This window comes from Carcharhinus amblyrhynchos, chromosome 23, assembly GCF_965287045.1.
Source record: "Carcharhinus amblyrhynchos chromosome 23, sCarAmb.v2.hapA, whole genome shotgun sequence".
Classification (NCBI taxonomy): Eukaryota; Metazoa; Chordata; class Chondrichthyes; order Carcharhiniformes; family Carcharhinidae; genus Carcharhinus; species Carcharhinus amblyrhynchos.
The window spans coordinates 19,288,517-19,307,230 of NC_137346.1; the positions used below are offsets into that span (position 1 = coordinate 19,288,517).

At 37.6% G+C, this 18,714-nt stretch overlaps 1 protein-coding gene across 15 annotated transcripts in view; it reads left to right on the forward strand.

Moving 5' to 3' along the window:
* myo18ab (myosin XVIIIA b) overlaps window positions 1-18,714 on the forward strand; it is a 233,272-nt gene that overhangs the window by 90,502 nt on the left and 124,056 nt on the right. For 5 of the 15 annotated variants that reach the window (XM_080210785.1, XM_080210786.1, XM_080210774.1 and 2 more), the window contains exons 3-5: window positions 6,668-6,790; window positions 9,012-9,080; window positions 12,766-12,853. In XM_080210785.1, coding sequence (XP_080066911.1) covers window positions 6,668-6,790; window positions 9,012-9,080; window positions 12,766-12,853 — 280 coding nt within the window. Of the gene's footprint in view, window positions 1-304; window positions 398-4,109; window positions 4,185-6,667; window positions 6,791-9,011; window positions 9,081-12,765; window positions 12,854-18,714 lie in introns of all 15 variants that reach the window. The other 10 variants (XM_080210787.1, XM_080210789.1, XM_080210783.1 and 7 more) reach the window with 6 other exon arrangements.

Below are 18,714 nucleotides of genomic sequence, written 5' to 3' on the forward strand. Positions count from 1 at the left end.
ACATTAGTATTTATGATTTGGCACTTTTTTCTGATTGGAACATAAATGCATGGAAATTTGGAACACAAATGCATGAAAATGTGAAAGTTAGTGCAGCTTTATCAGGAATAACCTTGGAACCAATGCAAGTTATATCGTGTTATACTATACTCTTGAAATCTGAAATCATTGTAACTATCGACAGATTAAATCCAAATTACATAATCAAGTAGAGACCAAGTTTGAAGCATGGTTTTAAGTTTTACCTGATTAAGCCACCAATGTTTTATGCACACGTTCTGTTTCCTCTTTGACTTATTTCAAGGAGACTGCTCGTTCCAATGTACAACAAATTCCAGGTCAGGAAAAGTTGCCTTCACTTGTTGCAGAAGAGTGTCCACCAGATGTCAGAATACAGGTGTGTGGCTATGGAAAGAATAGTTATGATAATTGGGGTGTGTGGGAGGGGGGAAGCAATGGACAGTGAGAAGACAAAGCAGAATGCATACTGTGAAAATTGTAGGTTAATTGTAACTTTGTGTAAAGTTACAAAATGCCTGTATATTTAAAACTATGTGCAAATGGTGTACATGTTTTACATTTCTAAGAGACTGGTTTCATTTTTTTAAATTTCATAAAGCTTTGAGTTGGAATTTTGAACAATGTATATTCCAACTACCTATTATAGAGAAAGCAATTCTGATCATGCCATAAAATTCCATTGGCCTTGTGTTGAAATGAGACTCATTTACCTACATGGTAAGTCACTCATTATATGGAATGCACATTTTATTGGAGGTAGTGCACATTTTTGAGTTTGGGTGGCTTTAAAGTTGCTGTGGCGTCATGCCTCCTGCTTTTCGTCATGGTCCTAAACTGGGATGCATGTAATTGAGGCCAGCCAAGACACTGAGCGTATAAGCAGACTAACTTTTTTTTCAAAAAGGTTTGGACTTTTAAGGTGGCGCAATTTTTCCCAAATGAAAAGAAAGCAAGAACTTGCAATTACGTAGCACCTTTCCAGACTTTGGGATGTTCCAAAGTGCTGTACAACTAGTAAAATAGTTTTGAAATATAGGCATTGTTGTAGTGTAGGAAAAATAACAGTTTGTTGTTTGTGGTGCCTTGCAGTGAACAAACTGAGATGATGACCGGGTAATTTGTTTTGTGGTGATGCTGACTGAAGATTAAATATTAATTGAGCCCCACTTTGAGAGCGCCTGGTTATAATAATATTACTTGGTGTGTAGAAGGCCTTGGTTTAAGATCCAGTTTGCAGGGTGCATCTTCATACAGTGCACTACTCCCTCAGTACTGTGCTGGAGTGCCAACCCATATTTTGTACTGAAGTTTCTGGAATGGGACTTGTCCCAAGTCGGAATGCTGTGGGCACGGCAGTGTTATTAAAATGACATTAAGATTGTTGTTGAGGATGTTGAAGTCTCTCTAGACTTTGCTTCCTTTTTTTAATTTTAAACTTTAATATCATTTTATATTGATAAAAGTGTAATCCTGTAAGTTATTTGGACATTTTAACAATGAATCTTCTTGTGGACGTTTAATTAGATATCCCTCTCGGATCCATGGTATATGGTGCACAACTGAAACGTGTTCAAGCTGAAATGCATGTACCACAGAAATAAACAGCAACGATTTTTAAGTTTAATTTTAAAATCTGAAATGAATTTAATTATTGACTAAATTGATTATTTTAAGCATGTTCTTTCACCTGTACATTTGATGTTATGGGCAGTACCTACAATTGAATTACTAAATTAATAACATTTTTAATTCTTTTCACCAAAGACAGTTTTGTCTGAAATGCCAACATAATTGTGAGCCAACCAAAGTAGAAAATAAAATATAAATATTTGTACACTGTCTTGCTTGTGCAGTGAAAAGATAACTGTTGTGGTTGAACTGTTTTGAAGCTTGTTTCACCCTGTATTCTTCTGCAGTGTGATTCTTGCAGTGTAACTCTGTCTGTTCCCCAACCATACTACTAAGACTTTATTGGCCATCAGCAAAATACATATATTGATAAATAATTGCATTCTTTGTTACTTTCCATTAATGTCTGGCATCTTAATGCTATTACTGTTGGTTTCTGGCCTATGTGACAGAATTTTAATCATCTTGGGCTGCAAATGTGCAGTATTTAGACCAGTACATATGATTCTACTGGAATCGGTCTGGTAATATTTTGGTTAAAATGTGCATTGGGTAAGGTATTTGAATGTTCATAAACTAAAAGGGAAAGTAGTTTCTCCCTGCTTCCTGTATTGCACTGCATTTCTTAGTCAAGATACCAAGAGGTATCTTTTATCCACATAAGCCACTCAAACTATATCCCTGAATAATTTTCAGCATTGCTTTTTGGTACAGATTGCATATATATATTGTGCCTGCTAGTTCCTGGAATTTAAGATGCTTGTAATTTTATTTTGTAACATCTAATCTGCATTGGCAAACTGCACCTTTTGATTATATATTTTAAATGATGCTAAATATCTGAAAATGTGTTGATTTGCAAAACAGTATGTGCCCCTTTTGAAGTGAAGAGGGTACAACACATTTAATGAAGAAAGTGGTTATTAATAATTGGATTTTGTGGTTGACACTGAAGTGATGGTGCTTGGCACTGACCTAAAAAAAACAGCTGCCCAGAGAATTTCAGCGATTTCTGTGACATGAATTTTGCCTTCTCTTGATTGTGGTGCTAATTATAGGGGATCTCTGGTGTCTACAGCAGTGAAGCATTCAAATAGGTTTAAGTAGGCAATCACAATGAAGAATTCTGACAGCACACCAAGAAGTAAAATACAATGATTATCCTTCAAATTTATTAAAATTTGCGGAATGAAGTAAAGATTGAGACATCCTCCCAGGACTAATGTAGAAGCTGAAATTTCATAAACTTTAATAAATTGATGATTACGTTAAAAGCTGTGCAATCTTTATCATAAATATAGAAGTTTGACTTTTCTGACTTACCACCAATGAATTTGGGGGGTATCCCAAAAATGCACTGGGGAGTCCCTCTCTGAACCTTCCAGGTAAGGGTTTACACGGCAATTGTCCAAAAGCGCCAACTTCCTATGAACGATTGGGCTGTGTTGGAAACCATCCACCAAAGCAATTTAATTTGTTTAATGTTGGATGATGCAGTCAGTGTTACACTTGTAGGTACTCTGAAAAAGTTGGAAAAATTATGAGCACTTCTAACTTAAGTATAACAAATTTAAAGACCCAGACCGGTCTTCCACATGGGGCACACCCTCCTTCACTTTGCTTCATTTGGATTCCCAACATTGGGCACAGGGACACAGTGCACTTCTTGAATCCTGAATCTCTCTAAGTCAGAAAGGTCGGATGAGGCAGCCACTTAAAAAATTTAGCACAATTAATTAGGTATGGAGTGCCAATCCATTGTTGATTGCCACTCCAAGAAAGTTAAGGCTGAGAATGTTTTCCAAGGCTAGAGAGGTTATTTAATAGTAATTATGACTTAATGTGCCATTTAAAACACAGATACATCTCATTCAACAAGGTGGAGTTTTATATAGTAAGATTACATTGTTGAAAAGTCAAATTTCACATATGTTCAAATGATTTCTGATTGGTTTTCATCTTCAACTTTGTACCATGTTGAGGAGGAGCAGGAAATTACTGGCAGTAAGTTTTGGATTTCCACATTTAACTATAAATGTGTGATGCTAGAAGTTGCTGTCAGTTTCACAGTTGTAATGATGGTTAAACACCAACACTTTCACTTTTGTTACAAATGCAGAATCCAGACTGATGAATACTTCACATGAATACTATTTTGGCTGCTGGACTGAGAGAAGTCGAATTACCAACCAGAATACAATTGATGGTTGAGCAGTGAAAGTATTCTGAAACTATTGCATTGAGTACCATAATGCAGAAAGTATTTTTAAACTTATTACTGTTTGCATTGCTTACACATGAGCCTGATGCTTGCATTTCAGGTTTAATTGTCATGGTGCACCAATAGTTGCATTAATATTGGCCAGTACCCAACTCCAAGCACCCCACAAATTTCAAGTCCAGCCTAAATAGATGAGTGGTAATTAAAAAATTAATATGATTGGTCGTGTGATCTTCAGGGCCAATGGAAACAACCACAAATGAGTCACACAGATGAAGCTCAGATGAGACTGGAGAGAATCTTCAATACTTCAGTAAATAAACCTGCCATGCTTTGATTGCTGCTTGTTTTGGGTTGTTGGCATGTTTTCCTGAAAGAAGAAACCTTTTTAAACTTTAGATATATCAGACATTTCATCCTTAACCCTTTAGTTTTGTGCAGATGATCCCGACAATTAATTTTACTGATCGGCTAGTGATGTGCTAATGAAATGGATTGGATCTATATATTTTGAAGTATTTTAAAAAATAAAAATTGTTTAATGTATTCAAGTGTAAAATATAATATTTTATAGCAAGGTTAAGTGATAGGTTTGTATTCGAGGGACAAAATCTGATACAAAACAATTTTGCATGTCACTGCAATTCGATAAGAAAAGACAATCTTCTCATCAGGAATTGTTGTACCTAATGACTGATGCAACCAATCCAGATTATTGTTATCTTTTCACTTCTGTTTTAATCCTAATATGAGTTGAAGCTAATATCCAAAGAGAAATCCACTTTCAAATTTATTAGAATGTGGGCTAACCTTTTTGACTTCAATTTTCAAGGGATCCTGTAGGAGATTGACAATACTATAATCCTAAATATAATTCATTTCTTTCTTTTGTGTAGTAATTTTCTGGAGGCCGTATCAACACTTGGGAAAGTTTAATATAGTAATTCACAGAATCAAACAGTGCAGAAAGAGGCCATTTATTTAATCCTGCCTTTAAAAGAATATCTAATTAGTTACACTTCCCTATGCTTTTTTTCCTTAAGTACATATCTCATTCTCTTCTGAAATTTATTCTTGAATTTGCTTCCACCACCTTTTTAAGCATTGTAGTCTAGATTGTAACAGCTCTCTGAATTCTACTGTCAAGTGTCTTAAATCTTTGTGTCCTCTGGTTACTAATCCTCTTACTAGAGAACTTTTCAGTCATTGGAAACAATTTCTCACTATGTACAGTAACAAATATCTTAATGTTAGAGCATTATGATTTTGATCTGGTGTGATGCTATGGCAACAGTAATTTTGCATGCTTTTAGTTTTACTTTCACATTTTCCAAAGCTTTGTAAAGTATGCTTTTATATTTCATTTTTCAGTATTATCATTCATTAACCGTTTATCTGTTTTGAAACCTTGTCAGCATTGTTATCTCTTAACTTAAAGTTCCATACTTATGGAATCATAAAAAATTGCAGCACAAAAGAAGGGCATTTGGCCTATTGTATCTGTACTGGTTGTTTAGGGATGTTTTTGTAACAGGGAAAGTTAAGAAGTTACCTTTTGGAAGTTTTTACAATGATGATGGCTTTGATGAAGATTTAAAATCATTGGGAAAAGGATTTGGAGGGACAGAGATGTTTTCTTCACTGAGTTTTCGAGATTAATGAAAGATAAAATAGTGGAGACTTTTTTATGACCGTGATTAAAGACTTAATAAACAAACTAAAGTAAGCAAATCGTTCATTGATAAATACAGGCACTTGTGTATTCTGTCATATTAATTCACTAAAATTAGCTTCATCTTATTGTTTGCTGTCATGTCAGAAATGGTATTTCCTAAGTTTCTGCATGTTTCATGTGAGTAGATTGTAAAATCTTAAGATTTCTGTAGTTACACTAGGCATGAATCACATTTATAAACTTTTAATTTACAAACAATGCTTGAAGTACATCATAGATTGCAATTTTGAATAGTCTTCAGAAAATTATAGGCTTTAAAGTTGTAAGATTAAAGTTTTTGCATACTTCATTTTTTTATACTTCAGTTCTGTGCTGTAAGTGTACAGTTGATAAGTTTGTCAAGAGTTCTGCACAAGTTACTTGAAGAAAGGTTTCTAAGTGTAAATATCAAGCCCTTTCTAGCACATTTTGAACACTTCAGTTGTTTCAGTAGATCTACTACTGTGTTTAGTTTTTAAAAATAACTTTTATCACCACTTTAGTTCAAGTAAATCAATTTTTAGTACTTGATTCTCATAAATGTTGCAACAAAATCAGGTACCATATAAACAAAATTAAGCATTAGGCACCTTTCTCATCCATTAATAATCATTCCACGTAGTATGATGTAGTGGTTTTCATGAGAATCCTGTATTGAATATTTTGGTTTGGTCTAAATATTAATAACTTACAGCCAAGACATTAGCTTTCTGATAAAAGCAAGCCACTTGATTTAGCCATCATGGCCTGAACAAGTTCCTCTATGATCTGAAAAACCTATTTTCTTCATGTTTTGTGCTTCACTGAAATCTGCAAACTTTAGACGGAAATATTATAGATTATAGTGAAGTAATGATGAGAAACTGGGGGGAAAAGTTCAGATCTAAACCTTTGATTTTTGGATGTCATGCTCATAGGCTACAATAGTACATAAGCAGATGTGATATAACAACGGTTAACTATTATATTGTGTTTTTTTGCTGTATCTGTCTGTGCAGTTATTTGCGTAATGACTTCATCTCTCTTCATTCTCATTTTTTACATCTGGATCTTGTTTCTTTCACATTGCATTGTTGTCACAGCTGGAACCTGCGGTCCCACCTACCCAGAGCCTAGTTCCCTCTCAAGATTCCTCCGCTCGCTCCAACGGTCTCGCACAGGCAGGTGCCTGGGCTGGTGTCTGTGCTCGTGTGTCATGCTGGACTGTAAGGCTGCCTTCATGTCTATCCTCTGATTCCCACATCTCTGCTACAGCCCTCTTTTTGCCTTGCTTGTTTACTTTCATGCTAATGTGTTTCTCCAGCAGTTTATTGATAATGTGCACAAAGTCTCACTTAAAATTGTTCATCTACTAATCTGGTTTAAATTAAAGGTTGGGGGAGAAAGTGTGATTTTTTTTTTTCAAAAGAGAGGGGATTTACTTAAGATTGTTATTTAAAGTTAATGCTCCCAATACTTTATTTCCTTAGAAATTTTAATTATGTTTATAACCTAATGAAGCCACTTTTGAGTTTATTGAACTATTGGTCACAGGCAGAAGGGCTTGCAAAAGTGAGATCTGTTTGAATACAGAAAAAAAACTTGCATTTTATGTGCTATAATCATCTGCATCAATGTTTTGAGGCTGTTAGTTTTGAAATATTTTCTGAACTGAAACATGAGCCTTTTCCATCCTTGCAATTTCCTTTCAAATACTCTCACCTTCCTGTCCATCTATTGCAATTTCCTGTTCTTCAAATTGGGATTTTAAAAAGTTGGAAAATATATAACGTCTGTTTTTCAACGTAGACGTTTGCTTTCATTATCAGATCAGAATTTCCGTTTTGTTTTGGTTTCACATAAAGCTCATTACTGCAGCATGTCATTTTAATGTAAAATAATGCGGGTATATAGAAGTTTTTCAAAGAAAATCATAATTCTGCATTTGGAGACTCATGAATTTGTTGATTGTGTGCTCACTTAAGACTAAGATTGAAAATATATGCTGTATAATTTTAGTGGATAATTTAGCTTACTTGAAGAAGAGCACACTTGTTTCTTCTATCCTGGTTTTTTCAGGGCCATTTGTCTTTCTCCCACTTCCTTCTCTGTGCCTTTTTATTTGTAAGCTGAGGTGGTAGTGCATGCACATAAATGCTGGCAAGTATTCAAATTGAATTTTAAGGAAAAGGCAGTCTTATTTGTGAATCACTTTGAATGAAAAGATGCAGTCCATTAGTAAACATGCATAATTCCTATCAAATCTGGCGCATCACTGCTTAGGCTAATGATGTTGGTTGCAGTCATGGACTTGCACAGTTGACTGCAACACCAAATGTAAACTTACCAGGACTTGGGCTAATAGTTGGGAAGACCCATTTTTAATTAATTCTGTTAAATTTACTTTTAGGTTTTTAACTATTAGCTGCAGATAATGTTCAGAAACTGGTGCCATTTAACTGTATTTAATGTAAAAGCTTATATTAATTTTTGGTTGCTGTAGAACATTTTATAATGTAAAAATTGTCATGAAAGTCTCTCTGCGATTAGATTATCTTCACGTGCTTCAACACCAGATTTTGTGTTTTTGCTTTAGTCTGTTCTCCAGATATGGGTGATGCAGGCAAGACCAAATGTACTGCCCATCTCTCATATAATAGCTGCCCTCAACAGCAGCAAGCCTTGTCATGATCTCTTGTAAAATTGAATAGTGTGCCATTATAGGAGGCATTAAGAGTGAGCCATGTAGAATTGCTTGGTCACAGATAAACTGTACGGAGTGGGACAGTTGGTTCACCAATGCCCTTCAGAGGAAGGAATTTCTGTGGTTTATACATACATTAAATCAAAATACAATAAACAACTAATTATCAGTTATGCAATCTCCCAACTATTAAATGGAAATCACCATAATTATTCAGCACTGCACTCAAAAACTGGATAAATTGCTTTTTTTTTTCCCATATAGCTTTGTTTTTGGTGGTGTGGGGTGGAAGCGAGCAAGGGATATTGCTTAATTATCTATCACTGAGTTCAAATTGAAGTGCTTTAGAATAGGATTAATTTCTTGAAAATACAACCTTTTAATCACTTTAGTTCAATTTTTGAGTTTTGTTTTGAAGTAGCTGATGAAATTTGCAAGATTTGAACATTTTAAGGGTAAGCCTCCCCCATCAGCTACTGAAGATGCTGAGGTATGGTTCCAGTGTGTTTGTTGAGTATTCATTTTTTTTGTCAGAGACAGGATGGTGAGAAATTCATCAATATAATGTCTACTTAGAGGTGAAAATACCAAGGCAGTTCAAGTGCAAAATGGAATTACATGTGTTTGTATCAGAAACTTTAATACAATATGATGAATGTTATAGGTGGAATATACAAAATAGCACTCTTTAAATCTTGGTTTGCTTTTCTTTGCTGCGCTTGGCTTGTGCTGCTGCTCACCAGAATCAGGTGGAAGAGGTGCCAGCAGCTGTACTACAGTCTTCCTCATCATCTGTTTCTGCTCAGTCTCAGGTTGGCACATAAATCTCAACACTGCTTTTGACAAGTTGGTGTCTATAAAGTACTTGCATGTTGTATAATATTAAACTTGCCCTCCTTGTTACATTTTATTGTTAACTATTCATATTTTGTCCAAATAATTGTCTTACAATCAGTCCCTACTTTGGAATATCTTGTGTACTACCAATAGAGAATTGATTTGATAATTTTAAAACTTTTGCAGTAGTGTTGGTATTTCCATTTGGTAACAATTTGCTTTAATAGATTTCCATGAAAAACAATAAATCTGATTCATTTTTACAAAACTTTTAGCTTAAAGATGTTGCTCACTAAAATTGGAATGCTTTTGCATTCAGTTCATTCAGAAATTTGTGTAAATGAGTGACTTAGTTTTTGATCTGAAGAACATCACACTAAATATTGTAGCATTTTACAATAGCCTTTTCACCATATTAGTTGACAAAAATTGTATTAAGCAATTATATTTCCAAATATTTATTTCTAGTAAGTTGAGAAAAACAAAATTATAATTTAGTTGCTGAGAATGTGACATGAATAATTTTCAGTTGATTAAAGCCTAGTGCATTGCTGTTATTATTAATTACACAAGATTCTTGACGTAGAGATGGATTACTTTAACTTGATACTAATCCAAATTATTGTAATGGGCAGCATGGTAGACAATGGTTAGCATTGCTGCTTCACGGTTCCAAGGACGTGGGTTCAATTCTGACCTCAGGTAACTGTCTGTGTGGAGTTTGCACGTTCTCCTGGTGTCTGCATGGGTTTCCTCTGGGTGCTCTAGTTTCTTCCCACAATCCAAAAATGAGCAGGTTGGGTGGATTGGCCGTGATAAATTGCCCCTTAATGTCAGGCGGATTAAGGTAAATACATGGGGTAATGGGGTAGAGACTGGGTGGGATTGTTGTTGGTACAGGCTGGATGGGCTGAATGGGGTCTTTTTGCACTATAGTGATTTTTTTGATTCTAATATTTATAGATTGACTTGTTGGATTCTTTTATCGTTTAATGCCAACACTATCGTGAAAGAATTTTATTGTATTTGATACTATTTCAAATGGAAAAAAATTTTAAAATCTTCGCTTTTTTTCCTCTTTTACAAGCTGTGTTGTGCTGTTAAAGACTTATTAATTCACTTGATGTTTAATGTTGGTGAAGTTGATCAAAACTTTTATAGTGCTATATGTTTTCATCAGTGTTCCATGAAAATGTAAATCTGGATGCAACTGAGATGTGATTTTATAAAGTGTATTTTAGTAACCATAGTGTAGTTTAGAGCTAGTCCATTTCAAACCCTTGAGGTTATTGGTAGACTATCTGTTCCTATTTGTTTATAAGAAATGGGAACAGTGATTGATTATCTGGATTTCCATTTTGCGTGGACTGAATCAAATCTATTTTATAATAGTTGACATATCATATTCTCTTATGTAACACACATTTGTGGGTTAGATGTTTCCAAGTAAACACTTAAAGGATGGCAAATGCATGAAACTAATCACCAGATCTGGCAAACACCTGTGGAGAGGGACACAGTTAACTTTTCAGGTCAGGTTTTCAGGTTCAGCAGAAGGATCTGATGAACAGTCATAGACCTGAAACATTAATGCTGTTTCTTAATCCATGGGTGATGGATGCAATCAACTTGCTGAATATTTTCAACATTTTCTGTTTTTTTTTCCCCCAGAGTTCCAGCATCTACAATAATATGCTGTTGACTTGGAGGTTATCTGTACTGTTAACCATCTTTTATAGAGGGAAACCTTTAAGTTGGGTAAACATCATGCCAGCACATCTGCATCTTTGTGTAGAGTTAATCTTGAAAGGGTTACTTAGGTAACACCTGCAGGGCTTGTTGCCTTTGGTTGATAAATCTAATATTCAATTTTCTAGATTTGTAACTTAGTGTTTTCTCATGACTGAGAACCCTCTTTCTGTCAACAACTGGTTCAGATTTCTGAAATTGTTGTTGGTGAGTATGGAAAGAAGGTCTTTCAAACTAGCTTGGGAACGATTGTGTATTATTTCATTCCAATTGGTGATCAAATTAATTTTTACCCAGGGACTTCCCATCTGCAAGTTTGATAATCAGGGTTGACTGCTTAAGTTTCAGCCAACAGATGAATCTCACAAATAGATGTGAAAATAATGTAAAAGCTTGTTAAGAACCCCGCTGATGTGAAATGCAAGGGTATCCCAAAACCCAGAAGTGTAACTTAGAACACTAGTTTTTGTGGTGTATGTTTTTAGTTTCATATACTGTGAGAAAAGATGTGCAAACCAGGGAGGAACAAGTCTAGTCCTGTTGTGATCAAATAATAAAGATGTATTAACTTAAAAGAAAACATATGACAAGAAAGACTATGATGCACTACAACAGTACACTTAACAATAATGGCTATACACACACACTATCTCATGAAATTAGTCCCTTGTTGCCAACTGCTTAAGTTTCCTAACTCTGAGAAATGCAGGAATTCTGACCTTGCAGATGGCTGGATTCTCCAGTCCCTTGACAGTGAATGGAGATTTGAGTGCCAAATTCTCTGGTCTTGCTGGCAGCAGTGCCAGGGTATATGACATTGGAGAATTCTGGCCATTATTTTCCAGGTTTGGGAAACCCATCTTCAGTTTTGGTGTAGGAATTTTTCTCCATTAGACTTTTGATTTTAAAAAGCAGCCTTATAGCAATAGCTTGTTTTCTTGAGTCTGCTTTCTGTAGCTGAGTGTGGTAATGATGGTAGCTGCTTCTCCATTCTCTTTTCCAGTTATCTTGCTATGTATCTATCATTTTTCCCCTTGATGTTACCTACTGCATGGACCCAGCTTTTAATATGTAGGTGCAAATTATTCCCTTATCTCTCCACTTTGAAGTCACCTCTTTGATACACCATTTTTCCCCCAGTCACTTAGGTAAAAGCTTGTTTTTCCTACTGCTACACTAATTCACATATCAAAAACACTCTTCAGGCAACTTTACTTATCAGTTCTCCTTTTATCCCAATATTTTATCCCAGTTTCATCTTTTAATCACAATTTCCTTCAATTCTTAAAGCTATGAGTAAAATCCTTCAAAACATCTTTTAACAGATATTCAGCCATGTAGTTGAGAGCTTCATCAACTGCAGTATTTCTCATCTTTTCTCAGCTCAACATTTAAATACCTGTTTATTCTGTGAACCATGATTAGACCTGTCCAAATGTTTAGAATTTAAGGACAAAGATGTGTTGATTGATGCATATTTCATCCAGCCACAGCAAAGTAAAGCTCCACAATCGTATCACCATGGTAAAATAATAGTAGGCATTTTATTCAATCAATTCAAGTGCTTCTAATTTCTGCATCAGATAATTGATATTTCCACTCCCTTAATGTAATAATACACAAATGTATTTGCAACAGAAAGGTTAGCAATGTGTTGCATCTTTGCCTTCAGTGAGAACTCAACAAGAAAACCTTGGGCCCAGAAATGGACAAAAGCTTGGTCAAATGTAAAAACGTATGATCAGGCTAAAACCAAGATGTCAAATAATTATCTTTGTAGGTATCTAATACAAAAATTTGTGTTCCATAAGAGAATATGTAACTTTTTAAATTTGTGGTCTTGCAATTTTGTGATGGGTGACAAGATCTTTGTCTTACTCTCTCAAGTAATTTCTGTTTTCTCAATTACAGCCGAAGACCGAGGAGCAAATTGCTTCAGAGCAAGCATGGTATGGAGCAGACAAAGTGTGGCTGGTTCACAAAGATGGCTTTTCATTAGGTAATCTTAAGCAGCAGTTCTCACTAATTATTTTTTTGAAGTCAGTTTCCATTCATTATGCATCAATGCTTTTTGTAGGAGTAGGCCATTTAGCCCCTCAGGCCTGTTCCACCATTCATGGCAGATCTGCGACTTAGCTCCCTATACCCTCAATGGCCCTAACTATATCCCTTCTTATTTCTGGTTAACAAAAATCTTTCAAGCTCAGTTTTAAAGTAAAGAATTGATTGAAACAATTGCCGTTCATAGATGTCAATTCCAAATTTATGTCATCGTTTGTGTGATGTTACATAATTTCACTCCTGAAGGGTCTAGCGCCAATTTTTTTGATTACGTGCCTCAGTCTATGACTCTCCAACTACTGAAATGACTTCCCCCAATATTTCTCTTTATATCTTGAAAGCTCCAATTAAATCAGCCTTTAATCTTCTAAAATCCAGGGCGGCACGGTAGCACAGTGGTTAGCATTGCTGCTTCACAGCTTTCGGGACCCAGGTTTGATTCCTGGCCTGGGTCACTGTCAGTGTGGAGTTTGCACATTCTCCCCATGTCTGCATGGGTTTTCTCTGGGTGCTCCGGTTTCTGCCCACAGACCAAAGGTGTGCGGATTAGATTGAGTGGCCATGCTAAAATTGCTCCTTAGTGTCTTGAGATGTGTAGGTTAGAGGGATTAGTGGTTAAAATATGTAGGGATATGGGGATAGGGCCTGGGTGGGATTGTGGTTGGTGCAGACTTGATGGGCTGAATGGCCTCTTCCTGTACTGTAGGGTTTCTATGATAATTCTAGTTTGTGTAATATTTCCTTGAAATGTAACCTTTTGATTACACATATTGCAATCTGGTAAATCTACATTGCACTCTTCCTTGGGCCAGTGTATCCTTCCTAAGGCGAGGTGTTCCGAACTGCTCATTCAACGTGGGGAGGCAATGACATAGTGGAGTTGGCTAGTAATCCAGAGACCCAAGGTGACCTGGGGATCTGAGTTCAAATACCACCAGGGCAGGTGGTAGAATTTGAATTTTGGGTGGCATTGCAGCACACTGGTTAGCACTGCTGCCTCAGTGTCAGGGACCCGGGTTCAATTCCAGCCTTGAGTAATTTTCCATGTGGAGTCTGTGTGGATTTCCTCTGAATGCTCCAGTTTCCTCCCACAGTCCAGAGATGTACGGGTCAGGTTGATTGGCCATGCTAAATTGACCCTAATGTTAGGAGGATTAGCAGGGTTTTGGGAATTGGACCTGGATGGTATTATGGTCCGTATGGACTTGATGGGCTGAATGGCCCCCTTCTGCTCTGCAGGGATCCTATGAATCACAGGCAAAGTCCAACCAGGGTTTTTTATAGCAGAACCATGACTACTTCTCCCTTGTGTTCCATTCCTCTAAATATAAAGGCCACCATTTCATCAGCTGCTTTGATTATTTTCTGTATCTGTTCATATTTTAATGATGTGTGTCACCCCAAGTCTCTTTGAGCCTCCTCTGATTCCAGGTTTTCCTCATTTAGAAAATATTCCATGTTCTATGCTTTTATTAGGCCCAAAGGGGATGACCTGACATGTGCCTGCGTTTGAAATCCATTAGACGTAGTTTTGCTCATTCACTTAATCTGTCAAAATCTCTCTAATTTTATACCTCCATCTAGACTGCACATAATATCTCCCATCTTTGTTATAGGTAAATTTAGATATGTGCCTCTCGATCTTATCAATGAAGTAACCAAAACGTTAATGAATATAGTAAACGGTTGAGGCCCCAACACAGATGCTTGTGGGTCACTGGCCACAACCTGCCAATTCAAGTATCTAACCTTAATGTTTGTGTGGCCCAAATCATTCCCCTCTGTGGATTGTTGGAGGTGGGATGAAAGTTGGGAGATGCAAGTTAGGGCCCTGCAAAGGTCCTGATCCACAGGCACGAGCAGAAATTGACCTGCAAGTGCAAACTACTGCCACCCAGTACCCTCTGCCAGCCAAGAGCTCAGAGCAGAGACTTGGGCTTGATGCGCAGGACATAGCTGCACACTTACTCCGGAGATATTTCACAATTTAATACCTGGTGTAACTCGATGGTTAGCCTTCGTAACTCAATTGAACACCACAATTACCACCCCTTGCCCTCAACTCTGTCAAACCAAACAACCTCCACCACCATCAGACCTTACCCAGCCCCCAACCAGACTTGACTACTTATCTCACCAATCTCTCCTCGCAATTGCGCACATACTTGCCTTTAATAATTTAACTAATAGGCCAGCTACTATCAGGAGGAGAGGGTGTATCCTTCCTTCCGTCTTTTCATGCACCCGCCACCGATCTTCTCCAGGGATGGTCCGTTGAACATAAGAACATAAGAAATAGGAGCAGGAGTAGGCCAACTAGCCCTTCGAGCCTGCCCCGCCATTCAATAAGATCATGGCTGATCTGTCTTGGCTCAGTTCCACATTCCTGCCCTCTCCCCATAACCCTTAATCCCCTCTCTTATCAAAAACCCATCAACCCGCGTCTTAAAAATATTTAGTGAGGTAGCCTCCACCACTTCAACGGGCAGAGATTCACCACCCTTTGAGTGAAGAAGTTCCTCCTCAACTCCGTTCTAAACCGCCCCCTCTTTATCTTGAGGCTGTGCCCCCTAGTCTTACTGTCTTTTCTGAGCGGGAAGAGTCTCTCCACCTCTATCCTATCCATCCCATTCATCATCTTATACGTCTCAATGAGATCTCCCCTCATTCTTCTAAACTCTAACGAGTACAAGCCTAATTTATTCAGCCTCTCCTCATAGCTCAACCCCCTCAACTCCGGCATCAGCCTAGTAAACCTCCTCTGCACTCCCTCCAAGGCCAAAATATCCTTGCGTAAGTACGGCGCCCAAAACTACACACAGTACTCCAGCTGCGGCCTCACCAATGCCCTATACAGCCGCAGCAAGACCTCCCTACTTTTATATTCAATCCCCCTCGCGATGAAGGCCAGCATCCCATTCGCCTTCCTGACCACCTGCTGCACCTGCAAGCTGGGTTTTTGCGACTCATGCACAACGACCCCGAGGTCCCTCTGCACCGTCGCCTGCTGCAGTTTTTCTCCACGTAAGTAATAATCCTTCCTACCATTATTCCTACCAAAGTGGACCACCTCGCACTTGCCAACATTAAATTCCATCTGCCATTTCCTGGCCCATTCGCCCAGCCTATCTAGATCCTTCTGTAGACTCTCACCACCCTCCGCACAATTTGCCTTTCCACCAATTTTGGTGTCATCAGCAAATTTCGACACAGGGTTGACCCTGAGATGCTTCAGCTGGAATTGGAAAAAATGACTGAAAGATTGCAGAAATCTTTGCAGGCAGCATCAATATGTTCAGCATCAACATTGACTGAAAGTTTTGGGTACATCTCTTTCTGCTCTGTTAATTTCGTAACTAGGTCACTAATTTGCCTTCAATTCCATGAGCTTCAACGTTAACTAACAGTGTCTTGTGCCATATTTTATTGAATACCTTTTGAAAGTTTGTATAAATAACATCCATAAACATTCCTCGTCAATCAGACTCTGCAGACATGACCTATTCTTGACAAATGCTTTTAAGCTGTTGTCCAAGATTATATGTTAAACTAAACTGGTCAATATTTCCCTATTCTCTCTGTCACCTTTTTAAAATAGCAGATTAAGTTGTATAATTTACCAATCTGGAGGAATAGTTCCTGAATCGTGTTTATAGTTAGGGCATTTATAATGTTCTCTGCTATTTCTTTTAAAATCATGGGATGGAAAGCATCTGCTGCTGGGAGTTTGTCACTTTCATACCATTAATTTCTCCATTACGGTTATCTTGCTTACATGTGGGTCCTGCATTTTATTCAGTAATAATTTCCTTGTGATAGGACCATAAAAAGGTTACAGTGCAGAAAAGTCACTCAGCCCTTTGTGTCTGTGCCAGCCAAAAAAAAAGAGATAAAAGAAACTAGCTGCTCATTTTAATCCCACTTTCCGGCACCTGTTCCACAGCCCTGCAGGTTTATAGCATTTCAGATTGAGATAAAATGTGAGCATTTCAGCCTCAGCCATCAACTTGGGCAGTTAATTCCAGATGCTCACCACCCTCTAGATGAAAACGTTTCCTCTAGTCCCACTGCCAGTCACCTTAAATCTATGCCCCCTAGTAATTGACCCCTCAGCTGGTGGAAACAAGCCTGTTCCTGCCTACCTGTCAAGGCCCCTCACAATTTTGTCCACTTCAATTAGGCCAGCACTTGGCCTTCCTTTGTTCTGAGGAAGAAAACTTAGCCTAATCAATCTATCCTGATAGCTGCAATTTTCAAGCCCTAGCAACGTTCTTACAAACCACCTCTGCAATTATATCCTTCCTGTAACATGGTGACCAGAACTATGCACAAATCTGTGGTCTAACCAGCATTTTGTGCAGTTCCAGCATTACATCCCTGATTTTGAATTCAATACTTCACCCATATGCTTTCTTAATTACCTTTTCCATGTGTTCTGCCACCTTCAGGAACCTGTGGACAGGCATTTCAAGATCTCTCACCTCCTCAATCCCCCTCAATATCTCTCTGTTTATTGTTTATTGTCTTGCCTGTCAATTTTCTGGATTGAGTTTCATTTGCCACTTCTCTGCTAACCTCTTCACTAACAACTATAATGCCAATTTTTATGTGACCTGCAAATTTCCCAATCCTGCCACTCACATTTAAGTTTGAATCATTAATATGTAAAACAAACAGCAAAGGCCCCAACACTGAGCCCTGTGTGGACACCATTGGAAATTCTTCTCCATTCATGTAGATGAGATGGCATGTTGACATCTTTCTCTATTTTAAATGCTGACATACAGCAATTAAAAACCTTAAAAAGTACTGTTTTCGAATTCTTGAATTGAGTTACTGCTATCATAAATTAGGATCTCATATTTAATGTTTGGGACACCATTTATTAAGCATTCAGATTTTAAAGCTTTAAGATGAAAGTGATTCACCCTTGGGACCAGTCACTTTGTGAAAAGTAGAGTCTTGTACTGGTTGATCTTGTGACGCACATTGTTAATACTACAAGCAACATTCATTTAAACAGGATGGAAATGAAGTAAAATAGAGCTCAATTACTTCCCAAAAGCTCAACTTTGTTTGAAGGATGAGATAGCTTTCATTTGTACTCTAAAGATCTGAAGTGTTGCTATTCTCTGCTTCAAGACCATAAATTCACAAAGAATGGGAGACAATTGTACCCACCATCTACAGGGCGCACCACAGGAGTGTGATGGGATTGTTGAATGAGTGCAGCTCCAATAACGTTCAAAAAGCATCTAAGACAAAGCAGACCACTTGATTGGTACCCTGTCCACCGCCTTCACTTCTTCCACTACTGATGCACAGTGGCAACAGTGTATATTATATACAGCAGCAATCCCACCAAGGCTCCTTTGACAGTACCTTAACCTTGAAGGTTAAGGGCACCGGATGCGTGGGAGCAGCACCATTTGCAAGTATCCCTCCAAACAGCACAACAACCTGACATTGAACCAAATCACCATTCCATCTTTTGAATCAAATTTCTCAAACCCCCTCTGTAACAGCACTGTGTGTCTACACCATAGAAACTGCAGTAGTTCAACAAGACCCTCATCACTACACTCTCCAGAGTAATCGGAAATGAGCAACAAATGCCAACTTTTCCAGCAACGTCCATTTCTTGTGAAAGAATTTTAAAGAAAGTTTTAGACCAGCAAGGTTGAAGCACATGAAAAGTGAGTTAGAAACAGGACATAATGATCCACTAAATAAGAATTATTGCCAGTTGCCCTATGGTTATTGTGCTTGCGCAGTATGTAACAGGAATGATTGCATGGA